Source organism: Delphinapterus leucas, chromosome 11, assembly GCF_059928025.1.
Source record: "Delphinapterus leucas isolate spDelLeu-1000000601 "Yukka" chromosome 11, BTC_Dleu_Yukka2, whole genome shotgun sequence".
NCBI lineage: Eukaryota > Metazoa > Chordata > Mammalia > Artiodactyla > Monodontidae > Delphinapterus > Delphinapterus leucas.
In genome coordinates, this window is record NC_143139.1 from 10,773,748 (window position 1) to 10,794,383 (window position 20,636).

General features: G+C 44.4%; 1 protein-coding gene across 1 annotated transcript in view; it reads right to left on the reverse strand.

The window, feature by feature from the left end:
- GRIN2B (glutamate ionotropic receptor NMDA type subunit 2B) overlaps positions 1-20,636 on the reverse strand; it is a 54,038-nt gene that overhangs the window by 14,206 nt on the left and 19,196 nt on the right. The window contains exon 5 of the mRNA XM_089920072.1: positions 755-915. Within this exon, the coding sequence (XP_089776198.1) occupies positions 755-915 (161 nt within the window). The remainder of the gene's footprint in view (positions 1-754; positions 916-20,636) is intronic.

Genomic DNA, 20,636 nt, shown 5'->3' on the forward strand with positions numbered 1-20,636 from the left:
AAGACAGCGCCTAACAGTATTTAAGTAAACATGCATCTGGATGGTTCTTCCAGAACCAGAGCCACCAGGAGGTCTAAGTGTTGCTAGTTAACCTACAACACAGGAAATCAGCTATGAGGCCCCAGGACCCTCAAATTCCAACAACTCCCATGGTCAATTGTCTGTCTTACTCTGCAGCTGTGGCTTCTGAAGGCCAAATGAATGAATGTGGCTGAGATTATGCAAGCAAACCTATCTGCAGTTCATGAGCTCCTTTTAGTGAATGAACTGAGATTATAGAGCTGGAGCATGGAGAATGCCAATTTTGTTGGAATTGGAGATCGCTTAACACATTCTTACTGTGTGTTGTCTAAAAACTTTTACCCTTTCATTGTTTATTTCTCCCTGTCCATAAGACACCAAAATCATCATTTTCACCTTTTGGTCAACAGGTCTTTATTTCGTGTGTAACGTGTGAACTTTAGCCTTGACTCTCCCCTTTGACTTTTACATCTATTACATTCTTGTTTCATGTTTACATTAACGCAAGTAGAATACAGTTCATTAAAAATACATAGAAGTGAATAATGGCATAGGGATCTCTGTGCACTGGCCTGAATTACACTGTCACTTTAACTTGGAGATCCACAAAGAGCAAACACAGCCTGCTTTGCTTTAACGTGGTGTGGCACCAAGCATGGCACATCTGATTCCATGTATGTTTCATAAACGCGAGCAACGTATCAAAGGTTCTGAGCTTGGAAGCAGTTCTTACCCGGTTTTCAGGGAGAGCAGTGCATCGTCCACACCCCTCTGGTTGAATTTCCCCATGTAGGCGTGCATTTCCGCATAGTTGTTGCGAATGTTCCTCTCCGTGCTGCCGTTGGGCACAGTGCCAAAGCGGAAAGGGGGTGAGAAGTCATTAGGTCTCTGGAACTGGAGAGGAGAGAGAGAGAGAAAGAGAATAATATGAGGACTTCAGAAAATGTGAAGAGATATTACGTTAGCATTAGTGGATTTATCATGGAAGGGACAAACAGAAGTTCACCAAATACATTAGCCCTCACTCAGGAGCAGCAACTGCTATCTGAAAGTGAACTGCAATTCAACTCAATTTATTCCACGTTGTTGAGAGCTTTCTATCTGCCCACCCTTGACTTGAATCTGTAACACTTGTGTGCCGCGTTTATGCACGCTGCACAAAACCAGGGATGATGGAAAAGTGCTATTAGCTTAACTGCAGTGGGCTGGTTACCTTTATTTCTGAAAATTGTGTGAAATCTGCTTCCAGGCCCCTTCGTTGCACTATCAAGGCTATAGGACCTTAGTGAGGTAAGCTACATCATACTCCTGAAAATCACTTGTTGGATAGCAAATATGTTTTGCTAAGAAGTTTTCTCTTGACCTTGCTTGATGCTTTAAAAGCCCATGTTTATCCTACATGAGTTGTAGGATAAATTGTAAAAGCAAATGCAATTTTAATTATGTTCCCTCTCGTGTTTAAGAACTGAGTGTGGATTACCAGGGCTTAGCATCACAAAGTGCAATCTCTTGGGTTTTCACCCCTATGACATCAGCTTTATTTCTGGCCATTGCCCGGCAATGAGCAAGTCTTTATGTTGCTTCCTGAACACACAATTCATTCATTTGTACCTTCACAGCCTCATAGAGTCTGTTCCCTCAGCATGAACTCACATTTCTCCCCGGGCCAATTCATGTCCTTCACCTCAACATGTAACTCAAAGCAATTTCTTCAGGACAATTTCTATGAGTTCTTCCTTCCATCAAGTCTACCCAACAGTGACCCACCAGTACTCTCTGTTCTTGGTTTAGATCATAATTAATACTACTAATTCATTTACTTTCTAAATGAGCTGGCTAAGTTCTGAGAGCTAGTCTCTGACGTAGTCATGAAGCTCTAGATTGAGACAGATATGGACTGAAGAGCAGCTCTGCCACTTACTACTGTGTGACGTGGGGCAAGTAACAGGAGTTCTCTGTGCATCATTTCCTCATATGTAATAAGGAGACAATAATGTCTACTTTTCAAGATCGTTGTGTGTTGTATTAAATGACACAATGTACAAGAAGTGCATGGCACAGCATCTTGCACACAGCAAGTGCTCAAAGAAGACCCCTTATATTATTTTAAATTCATGTCTATATTCTGCATTCCCTAGTAAACTTCATACTTTCTAAGTTTCTCATTCTATTAGAACAGCAATGATCAGATGGAATGTGACCAGAGTGTGTGGTCATATGTGCTGTGCCTTGGTATAGGAAAGACAATCTAGATATTTGAAGTCCACTTGGTTTCAACACTATACCATTTACTGTGGAGATACATTTGAAAATCTAACTCAGGAGTACTCTGAAGCTTTGGAGCTGTCTGGGCTTCAAGTCATTCTCCTTTCTCCCTCCCTTGACCTGAGACACTCAAGAGCTTCTCAGAATATGGGGATTTCATGGACCACAAAATGTCACAGCACCAGGAACCATAAATGCCATCTTCATTGCTTAAAGTTGGCCATAGTTAAAAGTAAGGTCATGCAGTGGTGTTTGTTAGGTAGTCTGAGACGCATCAAAAGACCACTACTTTCTGACTTACCGTGGTGCTTTTTGCCATTAAGAGTTTCTGTTTAATTATTTTTAAACAGGTTGTGATTTTTAAGTGAAAAAAAAAACACTATAAAAGAGTCAAAGAATTTTAGAGTTGGATGAGCCACTCAAGGTTAACTAGTCCAAACCTTTCATTTTACAAATGAAGACAGAGGCCCACAGAGGACAAGCAATTTGCTCAATGTCCCACAGCAGCAGTGATGGCTAACATTATCAGGAATCAGTTGGCTTAATTAATAGTATTCCTCATGGTCCCCAGCAGATAACAAGTTTAAAGTAAACAGGGATACATTTTGTTGGAAGAGACAGAATGCTGTGCATAGAACTGTCAATTATAACACTTCAGATGTTTGAAAAAAGGTATCCCCCAATCAAAAGTAGAGTAGATACCATGGCAGGCAGCAGTATAACCAGATGAGCTCCCTTTAATCAGTAATCCCCCACTTTGCTAGGACAATGACAACTGATGCTCACAGGGTCCAAATACTAGGGTCCAAAGTATTTTCTGAAACATCGATGAAAATTGAAATCATGTCCAGTACAATTCTGGTATAAATTTTTATGTTCTAGTTGTCTTGAAAATCGGCAATCCATGTAAGGTAGATACAATAATTTTTCTTAATTAAAAATTTTTTATTTAAGTATAATTGATTTATAGTGTTGTGTTAATTTCTGCTGTACAGCAAAGTGACTCAGTTATACAAATATATATTATTTTCCATATTCTTCTCCATTACGGTTTATAACAGGTCATTGAATATAGGTCCCTGCGCTATACAGTAGGGCCTTGTTGTTTATCCATTCTATATATATAATAGTTTTCATCTGCTAATCCCAAACTCCCAATCCTTCCCCTGCCCCCCGCCTCTGCCTTCCCCTTGGCAACCACAAATCTGTTCTCTATAGATACAACAATTTTTGATTAACCAAATGGAATGCGATACCCAGAGTGCCTCACATCCTGATGAAGCTAGATTATGGAAAGTTTCCATACTACTCTTAATTAACTTTAATTTCTAAGTTATCTTTAGATTTCTAGATGCTGTTTTATAACTATATCTTTGAATACATAAATACTAAAGAAATAATAAAGGACCTAGAATAGCCAAGATGACCTTGAAGAAGAAGAACAAAGCTGAAAGACTTATACTACCTGACTTCAAGACTTGTAAAGCTGTAGTAATCATGACAGTGGGATATTAGCATAGAGGGAGTAAAGAGATTATGGGAACAGAATGGAGTGCCCCCAATAGACCAACACACGTATGGTGCAAAGGTGATTCAGGACAGATAGGACAGTCTTCAACCAGTGGTGTCAGAACAGCTAGCTATTCATAAGCAAAAAAACCTTCATTCCATACCTCACAAGATATATAGAAATTAACACAAAGTAGATCATATATCTAAATACAAATCCTAAAATTATAACATTTCCAGGAGAAAATATAGGAGAAAGGTTTTGTCACCCTGAGTTAGACAAAGGTTTCTTAGATATGACACCAAAGTACAATCCACCACAAAAAAAAGATAAATCGGACTTTGTTAAAATTAAGAACTCTTTGAAAGACACCGCTAAAGTCATGGAAAGACAAGCCACTGGCAAGATAAAAATATTTGAAAACAATTTAAAGCTATTAAGGAACTACAGGAATTAAATAAGAAGATAGCAAGACTCTTGAATAGTTAAAGCATCTTCCATCGGAAAACAATCAGAGAAATCAGCCAACACTAGAAGAATGGAAGGTGTGGTCCTGTGGAAAACATTGGTCTTGGAGGCAGATAATTTGGATTTGAATTCCAGATCTTTCTCTGACCAACTGCATGACCATGGGCAAGTTATTTAAATTCATGGAGCCCCATTTTTCTGGAAGTATTATTTTTAATTAATACTGAGATAATATCTGGGATTACTTAAACACAATATCTGGCACATGGTGGATTCTCAAAACTATTAACTGCTTCCATGAGGATGACGTTGTAATATCTAAAATTGTCCTATGTTAGATAATGTTCCCTAAGATGGAAAACTCTTGTTCCCTAATTTGTTCCTTAAACTCAGCCAGTCTGGGGACCAAAAGGGTGAGTGTATCACCCCACAATTAGCCGAAGCAGAAGCAGAAGTGAGCCTGCCTTTTCCTTTGAAGATTCTTGTCCCAGCTTGGTGAAATTTAAATAAAACCCTAGATTTTTCAAAAAACTGTCATTGGAACTTGAATTTTACTAAAATTCATGGCCATGGAGAACGGTATTTTTAGTGAGGAAGAAGGAAAAAAAGAATCCTCCAAATTCCACCTTGATGCTTCCACTAAATTTATTCCTGTAATAAATTTATTCCTGTAATAAATTTATTCCTGTGATAAAACTTACCCCAAGCTGGGAGGCATTGCATGGCACTTACTTAACCTGAATGACAATCTGTGCTCTCTGGGGTTTGGGGAAGGAGTAAAATTTAGTACTGTCCAGAACCGGAAGTCTTAAAAATCCATAGAACAAGAAGGACTCTAAGAAACAAATTTTTAAAATATTAAAAAACCCAATACACCAAGGAGACCAGCATTGAATTAAAAACCTCAGTCTGATTTTCAAATAGGGAATTTTATATAGTATTCCTTATTAGTCACCTTTGGCCATTATAGAGCTTCCTTGAACTTGGAATCTTTTTCCAGAGCCACCCTGGTCGGGATTCTAAAAACATACAGAGGAAAATAAAAACGCAGAAAGGAAGGAACTTGGGGGATGGATCCCATTTCACAGATGAGGAAACTGAAGCTCTGAAGAGACCAAGGAAGTTGTTCCAGGCCACGTGGTGAAATAGGAGGACCAGCTTATAGGGCTTGACCCCGAGCTGAGTCGTCCCACTGCGGCTCAAATACCAGCCCCCTGGTTCTACTGCTCACTGGGGAGTGAAGCCACGCACTGTGGAGCCACCCGGTGAGGGTATCCTTCCCTTCCTGTCATATCAGATGCCAACACCTCCTTGGGATTCAACACAGGGTGTCCAGCCATCACTGCAAGCACACTCTCGCACAAGGGCAAAACAGTGCCAGAATGTTAAGAGACCTGTAATCTCTCTTGATCCTCCTGGAGAGCTGCCGGGAATCAGAATTCAGCACTCTGAACTCCTCAGACCATCATCTCAGCCCCCATCTTAATGACCTCAAAGTGAGTCAGTCTTGGCAGTGAGGCAAGGAGAGAGGTGCGGAGGCCAGGAGCAAAGGCCCTTTTCCCCACCCAGAGATGGTGGGATTAGGGGGCACTGGGGCTGCCCCTTCCCAACAGAGAGGCTCTCCCGCAGCCTGCTGCAGAGGGAAAGGGAAAGGGGAAGGAGTCAAGGAAGTGGAGATCTGGGTCCATTTTGTTTAGTTATTAAATAAATATATAAACCGATTTTACTACGTATAAGGCAGTACTAATTTATTAATAGCAGCTACTCATATTCAACACCTATATATGTACTGGGAACAACTCACGTTATCTCCTTTAATGATAATTAAAATGCATCCATTCATTTGACAAACATATCCTGAGCATCTAATAGTGCAGAGCACTGTATTTATGAGGATACAAGAAGTTTACATACCAGAGAGTCAGAGATGTAAACATTCATTCAATTTTTCATTCCTTTACTTTTTCATTCATTCATTTGTTCATTCATACAGACATTCAGCACATATTTATAGCATCTGCCACGATATTCTGGGTGCTGGGGATACAGTATGACAGGAGAGTAAGAACCTGCCTTCAAGGAGTTCACATGGTAAAGAAGTAGGGCAGATAATAAGTTGTTTTTTTTCTAATGTAATGGACTAATATAGAGCCACAGATTCTTTGCTAGTCCTTGTATAAGAGATGAAGTATGTTCCCTGTCCTTGATTCTGGCCTGGGCTTGTGACTTGCTTGACCAATAGAATGTGCAGAAGTAACATTCTGGCGCTTCTGAGGCTAGGTCATAAGAGCCTTGCAGTTTCCTCCTGGGCCTCTTGGAACCTGGCTCCGAGGGGAGCGGTCACCTCTGTAAGAAGTCCTATGACCCTGTGGGCTCCACGCCGGAGCTGTCATATCTAGGCACTTCTATCTGCACGCCCAGCTGAGCCCAGCCTTCCAACCACTCCAGCGAGGGCATCAGGCAACCCCGCCCACATATCTGACCCACAAACTGGGGAAATAAAATGAAACGGCCCTTGCTTTAAGCCACCAAGTGCTGGGGTAGGTTGCCGTGCAGCCATAGATAATGGGCACACAGGTGATCTCAAACAGTGAAAACCAAGCACTGGGAAGAAATGGACACAGCTATGATACAGGATAAAGAGCGACTGGCCGGAGAATAAGTTTAGCCTGGCTGTCCTAAGAAGCCCCCTCTGAGAAAGGTGCCTTCTGAACAAAGCACTGGACGATGAGGAGGAACCAGGCACGTAAGGATCGGGGGAAGGGCAGCGGGTGTGGCTGGGGGACTGGGAGTGACATGCTGGGAGCCACGGAGCAGCGTGCCCGTGACAGTGGAGGCCAGAGCAAAGGGCGCCGTCCTGAACAGCCTTAAGGAGGCCACAGAGCCGGGGCTAAGAGCTGAAGGGAGAGTTCTCTAGTAGGACAAGAGGAGACAAGGGGTTTTTAGATAGACACAGCAGTCTGTGCAAGACGCAGGGCCCTGGGAGAGGCCGGGCATGACTGGAGATCACGGGCAGTTTGTCATTGCCAGAGTCTAACAGCTATGGCCCTGGTAACTGGAGGGCAGCAGGGCTGAAGAGCCAGGGCCTGGTTCACAATGGGAGTTGAATTCTGCACAAAGGAGTTCAGAGTACATGCTCTAAGGGAAAAGAAACAGCAGAGCCTCTGGAGCCAGACTGCTTGAGTTCAAATCCCAGCTCTGCTGCTTAATAGCTGTGTGACCTGGAGCAACTCACTTAACTTCTCTGTGCCCCAGTTTCCCCATTTGTACAATGGGGCTAATAATGCTACCTACCTCATAAGGCTTCTTAGTATTCAACAGGTTAATCTGGGCAACCTGTTAGCACAGTGCCTGGCACATATTAAGTACACTGTATTAGCTGTCATTACTGTCGTCATTGTTATCAGACACAGCGGAAGAACCCTGGCCGAGCGTCAAGGCTGCGTGTTTGTGTCAGAAAGAGCCCGGAGGGTCAGCAGGAAGAGCAGGTTGGAAGGAATAACGCAGAGAGACGGGAGCTGCGGAGGACACGCGCTCGGATGAGTGCCTGGGCCCCAGGGAGAACAAGGAGGGGCAGAAGCGCCGTCAGATACTTGCTTACCGTCCAAGAATGTGAAAGAGGCCGTATGCACAGCTAGACGAAATCACGACCGCGGGCTGTGTACCAGTGCCACCGAAGTTCCACGGGAGAAAGGCTGCAAGCAGCCCGGCTTCCTGGATGGCTTCTTGAAGGAGGCTGCATTTAACTTGGTAGGGGGATGGGTTGGGCTTGGAAAGGTGGAGGTGGGGCGGGAACGTCCCTTCACGTTTAGAAGAACCGTCTGCTGTAAGACACTCCTCGTCCAACTCTGTTCAGTTCCCACGGTGAGGAAGGAAACAGATCCTTGCAGAGTTTTTTTGAGTCCATGATGACAGAAGAAAAGAAAACCTGAACTCTCCTCCATGTTGATGGCGCCCAGGCTTCTGTGCTGATGACCAGACACAGCCCAACGAGGTTCCTTAGTGTTAGATCTTGGGAACGACAGCAGGCAAAGGAAAGTGTCTCTACTCAAAGGAGAAGGGAGGCAAGAAATGCCTTCTGGGGTGGCTGGTGACCCTGAAAGTTGGCTCTTCTCCTTCAGTCGGGAGTCCGATCAGTCTATGCAAATTAGGACAAGCCAGCTCTGCGAACTTGCAGAGATGGATATTGTAATGTCCTGATTGCAGGGTCCACCCGCGTGAGACACGGAATCTGGGGGCTTTTGTCTTCAAAGCTTGACAGTCCCACACATCAATATTCATTCCATCACTCTGGCTTTTACATTTGAATCACACACAAAAAATGAATGCCCAAATGCCACTCAGCCCTCTGAGGCACCCAGGAGGAAAGGTGGGAATGCTTAGGCTACAAGGGCAGCTTTTGCCCGGTCTGCTAATAAAGAGGAGGTGGCAGAACAGCAGAATTCTTCGGGGACCACTTTACCTATGCGGCACGCTCCTGTTATCACCGTTATCAGCACCGGCACCCTCTGCTTTCACAGGACCGTTTTATCACTGACCTTTATTATTTTTTAGGTACAGTTCTATGCATTCTGTTATTCTATTGATTCATTCATTCATTTAAATTGGGGTAAAATATACATAAAATTGATCATTTTTTGTTATTGATGTATCTTTGAATCCATTGTTTGTAGTTTGGTTTTGCTTTGTGATCCAATCTGAGAATGTTTTGCCTTTAACACAGGAATTTGTGCTATTTTTATTTATTCATAGGAAAGGTATGTTTGGTACTCAGTTTATCTTCTAAAAATGTCCTTCTGTTTGTTTTAGCAATAAAATTTACCATTTTAAATATTTCTAAGTGTGCAGTCCTGTGACCTTAAGTGCATTCACACTGCTGTACGACCAGCACCACCATCTACCTCCAGAACCTTTTCATCTTCCCCAACTGCGATGCCATACCTGTTAAACAGTAACTCCCCATTCATTCAACTAATTTTAACCACATATAGAATCTTGTAACCAGGAGCACGATCACGGCAGTGATCACCCCAAGAATTCCCTTATGTTCCTTGTCTACGGTCCTCCCTCCACCTTTAACCTCTGGTGACCACTGATGTCTGTCCTCTGTTACCATAGTTTTGTCTTTTCCAGAATGTCCTACAAATGGAATCACACAGCATGTAACCTTTTGAGACGGGCTTTTCACTTCTCATAATGCCTCTGAGATTCATCCATGCTGCTGCTGTGTACCCGTAGGTCATTCCTTTTTATTGCCGGGTAGAATTCCACTGTATGGCTGTATTGGTTTGTTTATCCATTCACCCATGGAAGGACATTTTGGTTACTTTCAGCTCGGGATAACTATGAATACAGCAGCTATAACACTGACATACAAATTTTTGTGCGAGCATATATTTTCATTTCTTTAAGGTAAATGGGTCATGAGAGCTACCACACTGCCTGGGACCCCGTCCCCCCAAGGGCATCTCCTTTTGCATCTCTCCTCTCTTTTGATCTTCCCAATTTTCCCATGAACTATAAAGTACATCAACTGTTATTATCTTATTATTCTGCCTGATGCTCGTTCTTCCCATAATATTATCCTACGGCCAAAGGAGGATGATGTATGTATGTGTGTGTGTGGCTTCAGACTCTGAGCAATACCCGAAGGCAGGACGGGGTGGCTGGGGAAAGTGGTCCCCGTGCTCTCCCACGGTGATACCTTGTTCGCCCAAAGAGGAAAGAAGGTCAGATGACAACACAGACCGGACTCTCTGAAGGTATGGCCTTCACCGTTCCACGGCCCATGAGTACTTGGGACAGATGGGGAAAGCAAGCAGAGTGCACTTACACTGAAAGGGCCATGTAATGATAGAACAGTTACGTAAGGACATGGGTTATGGGCCCAGAAGGTCTAAATTCAAAACTGAGCTCCACCGTTTATTAACTGAGTGACTTAATCAACAAACCATTTAGCTTTGAAGCTGAATTTCAACAATGTTCAGGAGGAGAAATAAGGAATAGCATCTCATTACAAATCTTCCATTTCAAACATGGGGTGCAGGGCAGCCACCTAGGACCCCACCATGGAATGAGCTGGCTGTGGATATAGTGATGGGTTAGAAAGTCAGACTCTTCACCTTCATGAGAGTTATAATCTGGGATGAAAGTGGGGGGAAAAATAATTGTTTTTACATTTCATTATACATTATTCATCGGAGAGAATATTGTTCAAATTCATTTGGAATAGGTGACTGACTTGCGATAACAATAACACAGAATGTAGTTAGAAGATACAGGTATATAATGAATGTGCCCAAATTAACTCAGTTCTCTTCCTGGGCACCAGGAGAAATTGATCCCATCTTGCTACCAGGAAGTGAGTCAGCATTTAGGAAGCACTTGGCACCTTAGTTGTTTCTGCTCTTTTTTCTCTTGTTATTAATATTAGTACTGTGGTTGTCTACAGGGGCAAACACATCTAAGTTTGCATGTGAAGAAACCTGTACTTGGATGCAAGAAGCCTGGTAAGTATGTCTTCACAACTCTGGGTGCTGTGCTTCTGGGGAAGGAGCCCCTTGCCTCTCTGAGCTGGGGCTCCAGTGGGTGACAGGCTGTAGAGGGGAGAGAGTGAGGGAGGGAACGGAACTCGCTCTCCTCCTGTCCTTCCCTCCTGCTGTGGCCCAAACAAGAGCTTGTAGAAAAGAAAATACAAGTTCTTTGGATTCCTGGAATTTATAGTTAATGCTCAGTTTTCCTCATTGTAAAGCAGTCAGTTCTTTTGTATTTTCCTAAATTTGCACATATAAGCCTCAATAAATATTTCCTGAAATATTTCATAAGATTAGACAGTGGCATCATAGTTCATGTTAGCTCGTTGAGGTTTGGTCCCTGAGCTAGTAGAGCAGAGCAGAAGGGCTTATTCCTGCATTATGACACTTTACCATGTCACACTTGTACCCTGAAGTCTTAGGCGGCTAACCCTAAAGTATCGACATCAACACACATAAGTCACTGAACTCTGAAATGACTATCTGAAATGAAATGGGGCAACAGATTCAATTCTTACACTGCAGTTCAGTTGGAAATAATAGTGATGGTATAATACAGACACAGCTAACACGTCTATGCTCATGTACCACACAATTTACATAGAGTAACTCACGAATCTTCCCATCAACCCTATGAGGGAGGTATTATTATTCCCATGTAACCGACATGGAAACTGTTGCCCAGAGAGATAAGTAACTTGAAGAAAGCCACACAGCTAGGCTTCCAATCTAGGGTTCTCACACTTAACTGTAAAACACATCACAGAGCTCTAGATACACAGAGTAGATGTTCAGCAGACACGAAGAGCAGAATAATCCAATGACTGAATATGCCAAGTTCCAAAAGGGACGTAAGGAAAGCAAAGGCAATGGAGACTTACAGGGAGTAGAGATCATCATAAGGGAACGGGGATGAGGCGGCTACAGGGAGGAAGCAGAGATGGAGCTGACTCCTACAGATGGGCCAAGATTTACACAGGAAGGTGTGTGGGGAGGGCACTCAGGACAAGAGGAAGGGCACCAGCAAAGATGCAGAGGGACCCGGGCACAGCGTCTCAACAGAAGTTGGAACGAATGTTTGTATGTGTGAATATGGACCACTGAGTTGGTGTCCAGGCAGGAGCCGAGTGGCCAAGCACCCGTCGTGGTCGGGCAGGGGAAGGACACAGCATTTAGTTATCATTACACAGCTAAAGCAACCGAATGAAGAACTGAGAGGCTGGGGCAGGGATGCTCCCTGGGGGTCTGCCCTGTTCCCAGGAGAAAATAACGGGAGGAATATATGGAAATGAAATCAAAGCGTAAGCCTTGACAGAATCCAAGTCTGCTTATACGTTCAGAAGAAGGAAGGAGAGGATGTGGCAGAGGGGTCTCGTCCACACCACCTCCTCTCCCACTGCTTTCCTCGCCCTCCCCTCATAGCCACCCTGGCCTCCTGGAAGTTCCTAGGAACACCGAAATCCCCGGATACCCATCGCTCCCTCTCGAGCTTCAGGTCAGACCTGATAGTCTCACTGAGACCTTCCCTGACCACCAGATCTAAAGATGCAACTTCTCTGCCAGCACTATCTCCCTTCTCTGCTGTATGTTTCTCTGTGCAGTAAACACCCTTCTTAAATTGCATATAATTGCCTTTTACTTTTCTCCCCTCCGCCAACCCCGCCTTTAGAATACAAGTGATATGAAGGACAAGATTTTTGTCTGTTTTGATCACTGCTGTCTCTCTGGTACCTAGAATAGTAAGTGGCACTTTGTAGGCTCTCAGTATGAGTGAATGACTAAATGAGTGAATGAATTGAATAGCACAAATGTAGATCTATTTATTATATTTTAAAAAATCACTCAAAGTGCCCTCCTTACTGGCCAATGCGTTATCAGGCAACACAGCTGAGAATGACTGTTGTTCAGAGCTAGTGAGTGCCCTTCTGGCATCCCTGGGGAATAAGGAGTAATACGGCCTCGTGCCGGCTGGGGACACCTTTCCTGGTCCCGTCTCCATTTGGCCTTCAAAAAGTATATCCGAGCTGAGATCCCACAAAAGCTTGTCAAGTTTAGGACTTGACAATGCGTATGGATATTTCTTTGGCACCAAAAATGTGACAGAGCTGGAGATGACTATGATAACACAGGGATGAAGGAAACAGAGGCGTAAGGACTGAGGCATTTGAATTGTATCCTTAAGTCATCCTGTAACTGACGGTGGCCCTGATCGTGCTTCCTCAACCTCCCCTTAGGCGAGACTGTTACAAAGGGCTGTTACTGCCTTCTGTCCGCTCACACCACTGTGCAGACACACCTGTAAGGGGGCGGGGACCGTGTAGGTATTTTATGAAAGTTGTGGGCGCTGGCAAAGAGACATGGCCTTTAAAGAAGATTTTAAGTCAATGGTACAGATGGATTCACCGTGGAAACTGGGACTCCAGAGCTTCACTAGAAGCCCCAGCTGCTCATCTACAGTTTGGGGGACACAGCTGAGGGTTACTACCAGGATTTCCATATGCAGGATGCCCCAGGAATTTAGGGGCAGTCCAGTTGTCAGCATGATGACCTGAGGTTCTTATCACAGTGGAAACAGCTCCAGGGTTGCGAAGCTGGGGTCAGGGGAGGGCAGCCAAAGGTCTGTGCCAGGCAGGGCTGAGGATCCAGGGAGAGGCGTGGCAGGGGGACGGGCACACCTCTGCTTTCTTGGCCACCAATCAGATCAGTCACTTCCAAACCAAGAGATGGAAACTCCAGCATGAGCGCACACGCTTGCATTGTGCCACACTTAAGCAGACCAGAACTCCTTGCCTTGGTCAATAAAGTCATCTCCCAAGCAGGGGACATTGCAGCCTGCAGAGTATCAGCCCCGGGAGGGGTCAGTGATCCCACTGTACATACTGCATCCCCTTCTGGGTTCACAAGGGACCCGCACAGGAGAGGGCTCCAACAAGTCCTTTGGTAAAGGAACTTATTTAACCTTGTTACAGCATTTTCCCGAACACGTTCTGCTGTGGATCTTTTAAAAGAATACCCATTATGTGTCCCAGGACACTTGCGGGACACTTGCGGGCTGTGAAACAAAGTTTGAGAAATGCCGACTGAGCGACGTCCTCATTGTGAAGAGCAGGAAGCAGAGGCCTGGGCAGTTCGTGACCTATCCAGGGCCAAAGGGCCATCCCCGGCTCCTGTCCCCTCCATCCCCTCCTTCATCCAGTCACCACACGCGTACTGAGCATCTACTCAGCACCAGGCGCTGCTCGAGCGTTAACATCGAGGGAAGGCAGAGGCTTCCACTCCCCGGGGCCTTTAGGGATAATGAGAGTCCAGTTCTTCCCTTGTCCTTTATGGGCCTCCAATCACAATGCAAATGTCATTATTATAAGGCGACTGCTACAAAAGTAAAAGACCAATAACCACATCAGGAGAGGAATGGATTTAACTTTTCCAGTTGACTGAGGGTTAAGTCAAAAGCCCTTTCACTTCCAATCCTTTTGTCGTAAGTCATCCTAAGCTAAGGTAATTCACACTCCTCTTTAGGGTTACCCTTCATCAGACATCCTCGGTGAGCTCCGCTATGCATCATGATACTGGGGTGTGAACGCTGCGTAGGAATTCAGACCCAAAAGATCAAAGATGGTTTAAGAGATTGTGTTTAATATGTGTTTATTCCAGGAAAATCTTAGAAACTGTTTTTACTTTTAATAATTCCTTTATATAAAGCTGGTTTTGTCATCATTTATCTCTTTTCCCTCTAAAAGTGGCAAGTGGCACTGTTACAGTTATTTCAGGGCTGGCTACCTCTTGTTAAATGAGTGATGGGAGAGCAGAAAGCACTTGCTGGACACCTGGCTGGTTGAGAAGCTGAGGTCTCACACTCAGAGAACACAGTCCAGACTTAGTGAGCACATGCGTACACAGAGGGCCCACCATACCCTGTGCACACATGAGAGGAGGCGCCATCAGGGGCTTGGAGAAATCAAATATCTTGCCAAATAAATCCTGAAATCACTGTATAATTTAAGATATGACCACAATAGTAGTATTATTCGGTATTCTTCTTATACACCTGCTTGATTTAGATGATTTGACAGCAGAAATCACAAGTCGAGCAAATTCTGAGACTATAAATGTCCAATATTTCTCTACATTACCCTCTCTTCCCCACCAGTATTGATGAAACTATCTCCTGTTCCTCACATTCAAATGGCTAATAAAGAAAAGGAAGTATTGGCTTATGCTATGAACGCTATATGAATTATATAACTGTCTTATTCATTCATTCATTCATTCGACTAAATAGTTCATTAACTCATTCTTCAACAAATATTTGAGCACCTGTGTTTGCCAGACTCTATTATAGTTACTGCAGATACATCAGTAAAGAAGGCCAAAAAGTCTTGCCCTCACGGAGGTTACGTCTAGCAGGGAGAGACAAATGTTGTAAATATGTTAAATATGAACATGTCACGCCATACAATATAATTTCCATTAGTGGGGAAAAAGAGAAACACAGATAGGGAGGGATAAACCTCTTTGAGAACCTCTTTGAGATTTTAGATCCGTTGCTTAACTGGGGGCCTGCCCTACAGGATGTCCTGAGCTTAGACTGCCTTTTAGGGTGACCGCTCCCTGGAAACTCTTGTCTCTAATAACATACCTCCTGTCAGTGCCTTTCCCTTGAGTCTAGCCCCGCTAGCTTGGTCTGATGTGAATTCTCAGAAGAACAACTTCAAGTTCGCATCAGATAAACATATTAAGGTTAATTTTTCCACTTAAAACCCAAGGCGTGTTTCGTCTCAGGCTTGGAGAGAGACTTTTTCTAGAATAAGCAAATGAAGAGAGAGAATTACTGGCATGGTAGCTTGCTTATGAATTGCAATATATATTTGGGAGAATAATCTAGATGAGTCCATTTCACACTTATATTTCTTTAAATCCTTATCTGGGCGGACGTAATTAGAGGTAAATGTGTGCACTAACTGGGCTATTGTCTCAGCTACCTAGCAGGAAGTTATTCAAGCTTCCTTATCAAGCTCCATGATGATTCTTTTAAGATACCAGCCCACCGGGTCCTTTTAATGGTTCCAAGTGCATGTGTCATGTTCCCTTTGTCAATGGTTTACAGAGTACCTAGTCTACTTTAAAACTATTCTATAAGTTTCAAATCAGGAGCCAATTAACAGAATGGGAAAAAGTCTCTACCCAGTGCCAGAGTAAACTGTAAAGAAAAAAGTTTCTCTGTAGCAAAAGGTAGATGGGACCCTTGGTGAAAGGGTAGATGTGATTGCTTGAGTTGGGAGGGTGAGGGTAACATTAAATACACAGGGAAAGGTGCCATTTTCTTTAATCACTTAGATGGTGGGATGGAAAACTTGCTCCTTGAATCTGCTATGACATTAAATTGGATTGGATGGCTGGCCATTTGGAAACAGAAGTAAACATCAAAGTAATAAGTCTGGCATGAGGAAAGAGGATATTAAAAGGATGAAGTTCAATTAGGGATCAAACAAAGTAACCCTCATAGGATGTAAAACCACATGGTCCTATAGTAAGAAGGGGCAGGAACTGGCTTCGTCAAAGCATGGTCAGAAAGGATCATGGAGCCCTAGAGGACCACAGGCTACACGAGCTGATAACGCAGTGCTCCTACTTAAATAGGGAGCCTATAATGGGAAGCTAAAGAGAAATGTGGCAGGTGGGAAGCACATGGTCAGGCCCTGTGATGCGCCAGTGGGGGGGCTTTATGATCACTGTGCTCTCTCCTATAACTCACAAGTGAAATTTGAGAAGGTTCAGAAAACCATTAAAGGTAAGGGGAGCAAGTCTCATGCTGAAGGGTTAAAAGACTGCGTTTACTTAACCTTGAAAGGAACACCCAAGGACATTCCTCTATCATGGTACTTGATCTACTGTTTTGAGTGTCTGCCCCCCTCACCGGACTATGAGGCCAGGGCTGTTTAAGCCCATTTCCAGCACCTCACAGGTAGGGTTCCATGAAATCTGGGGACACATTTATACTAAAATCATATCCGCTGTTTATCAGAAATTCAAATTTAAGTAGGTACCCTATATTTCTATTTGCTAAGTCTGGCAACCCTACTCACAATGTAACTGTGGTAACCATCCAATAAATAACCTGTTGAATTAATTGCTATTATGTACTAGGTGTTATGCTAAGTGCAGAGAACAGGAAAGCTTAAACAAAAAGCCGGGCAGATGGTACAACAGAGGCCTTAGTTAATCCAAGGAACTGTGCAAAGTGGCAGGATTCTGCTAGGAGGTAGAATCCAGGTTGAAGTGGGGGCTTACAGAAGGTGGAAGGGGTTTCAGGAGAGATTCTTTGAGAAAAAGAAGCACAGCTACTGGTCTTTCTTATCCCCAGGCCTCTAGGCCTTAACCACGGACAGCGTGGCAGCCGCTGGGGATAGACAGGGACAGATGTGTACTTGGGCTCTGAACTCAGTGAGGACAGGAAGGTGAGAGAGAGAGAGCATGCTTGCACAGAGCTGTTCTGATCTTCCCACACCGTATTCCGGGCAGTGGTTTACGTAGATATTTAGAGTCTATCTGCTGAACGAATAAATGAAGAGTAGGTAGTGAGAATGAAAAACAACACAACTGATTGTTTAGAGAACACCATCACACTAGGTTTGCATCACAGAGATACGCAAGATAAGGGGCACTAACGCAGCATGTCTAAAGTGTGAACTGGCCAGTGGAGACACCTCAATGGTATAGAACATGGGAAGAGAGCTCCCTGGCTTAGCTACTGAGAAGAGGAGCTTCAGGGACTGAAACCATTGGGTCTCAGGCTCTTCTCCCAAACCCACATCTAACTTGACTTTCTGGGAATTTTCCAAATGGCGAGGGGTCATTGGGGAGCATTAGTCTTTCCTTCATTAGCGGACAAATTACGATAGATAAAGATACGTAAAGATAGCAACTCTTTACGACAATAAGAACATGATTTCTATTGCTAAATAAACTAGTCAAAATGGATATTAATAATAAACGTAGGAATGTTATAAATTCTCTGGTTTCATCAATAATTCGCAGTGTAGCTAAAGCTCTTTTCTACGTCTTAAAGAGACCTTGAGGTAGAAGCAGTTAGGTTTACTTTTTCTGGGAGTCTGAAAGGACAGACAACTCTTGGGCAATACAGACCATGCAGTTAGAGAAGGCTTTAAGAGGAACCCAGGTTTAGAGTCTGTCCAGTCCTGTAAGAAACTGTTTGGGGTAGGGCCCACTTGCCCAAGGAAATAATATTTGAAGTAGCTGTTTTCTATCACAGCGATGGGTGACAGACATAGATTTAGAAACGACCATGAGCTCTTACTCTGCACCTAGGAGGATGCTCAAAAAGCATCCTAGGAGGGGCTTTTCTCTCAAAAGCCCCACAGGATGGCTGTAAAGAGGTTCCGGGCGCCTGCTGCCCATGGCAGATACCCTCTTTCCAGGCAGCCCGGGATCCAGAGCTGTTTTCAGGGAGTCTAAGCACTGCAGAGTGGCACCTCCATCCTCCCCTGCACACCTTTCCAGCCCTGGCACAGTACTGGTCGTCCCCACCCCATCTCTGAATCTCACTGAAATAGACAAGTACAGGGATCCTGGAGGGTAGAGGGAGGGTGGGTCCTAGAGTGGATTAGGAGCCGTTTGTCTACGGCTTTCCAAGCACATGTTAATCACCTGCTGGAAACAGCATGGCCTTTGTGAGATGGATTCTGGCGCAAACCCTGGCTCTGTCATAGGATCCGAACCCTAACATGTACTGAGGGATTAGTACGCATGCAACGCTATTCTAAGCATTTCACAGTATTATAAGTATATACAGTATGATACATCTTTAATCAGCACAACAGCTATAATGTAGGTGACATTTTTATCCCCATTCTATAATTAGGAAACTGAGGCACCAGAGGGGCTTAGGAACCCAGCCATGCCACATACTTTCCAGTAGCTGAGTCTTAGTTTTCCCTTCTGGAAAGCAGAGGTAGCATCTGCCTGAAAGGTCTGGGAGGAGAAGTAAAGAAGACCAAGAATGTAGAGCATCTAGCCCAGGAAGGCAACCCCTGGTCAGGGGTGACTGGTCCACTCTGAGACCGTAACAACGGATGTGGTTTCCATAGTGACTACCACGGATGATGGTCGTGGTTGCTCACACTGCAGAGGAACGCACAATACAAAGACTGATTTATTTTTGGCTTTGGAAATGCAATTTTTAATAGGCAGGCTCCAACCTATGAACACGCTGTCCTCAGTAGTTCATTTATGTCAGCTGTTCAGAAACAGAAATACATTTCCCCAGAGAAAGAAGACTGTAAATGCTTAGCTCATTAAAGGCAATTTAATCCATAAGAAAGCAGAACTTCAGTGTTAATATTATTAGTTTCTGTTCTGGGAACATTCATTCACTTAACACCCTTCTGTAATGTACCAGGCACTATCCCAGGAGCTGAACAGAGTTATTGAAAGCATGTCTGTTGCCTCAAGGAGCACACAGTGCAGTGAAGGAAATGGGCATCGATGAGTGATTCTAGTGGAGGGTGACAGGTGGGGTCTGGTGGCGGTAGGAGGACAGGGGTGGGGTAGCTGGGCTGGGGGAGAGGCAGGCGATGGTGATGAAGCGCTGGAGGAAGGGGAAGGGCTTCCCTCTGCTTGGGGTCAGGGCTGGCCCTCACACTTCTCTTTCTGTACTCATACCCCACTTCCTGGGCCCTGCTGCTTTTCTAAGCTCCCCTCCAGGGCATCCAAAAAGTCTCTATTTTCCTACATGATCCATGGCCACAAAATCAAAAGCCCCGTTTTTTCAGTCCAAAGGAATCACATCTAGGTGTCAAAAGGGAGACAATCTTAAAAACAAAAAAGTCTCTGAGGACACGGGGAGGGGGAAGGGGAAGCTGGGACAAAGTGAGAGAGTGGCATGGACATGTATACAGTACCAAACGTAAGGTAGATAGCTAGTGGGAAGCTGACACAGAGCACAGGGAGATCAGCTAGGTGCTCTGTGGCCACCTAGAGGGATGGGATAGGGAGGGAGGGAGACGCAAGAGGGAGGGGATATGGGGATATATGTATATGTATAGCTGATTCACTTTGTTATACAGCAGAAACTAACACACCATTGTAAAGCAGTTATACTCCAATAAAGATGTTAAAAAAAAGTCTCACTAACCTGTGATTAAACTATTACTAAATGTCCCCAAGATCTCTTCATTCTAAGTAGCAGATCGTTCAAAGTTTTTTAGTTCTTTATATAAATGTTTCAACTAGAAAGCACGTGAAAATGTTCCACAGCAGCAGCGGTCACGCAGGCCAATAAGCCCCACTGGAGGACTGCCCTGGGCACCATTTTCTTTCAGGGATCCTTCCTTCCTCGCTGAACCACACGTCCTTCAGATCCTGCAAGGATGTCGAGGATGCCGCGCTGTTCTTTTTATGTGCATGCAGTAGCCCGCACGGAGTGCTGCTTCCAGCAAGGGAGGGGGACTGGTGGTAGACTGGCCGCTTGGCTGGGTCATCTGTAACCCGGAGGGACTCATCCTGGGTGTAGTGGATGATGTGTGATTTCGCGACCCTTCAAACCGAAAACTGAGGGCACATCATGAAGACTATTCAGGAGGGGCTGGAGAACTGCCCAGCTTCCCAACAAGCCCTCCCTGCAACCCCCAGCCCCGCTCCTGTCACCGAGACCACACCACCAAGCAGAGGTGCCCGTGCTGCTGTGAGCTGTGTCTGGCCTGTGCCACCCCCAGCAGAGACGACCAGGGCGACAATTACCTGATTCTGTTAAAAGCCTCTTTTTGATGACTCGGGACTGAGAGGAGAGATTGTAATTCTAACTCAAGAGGAGGCTCTGA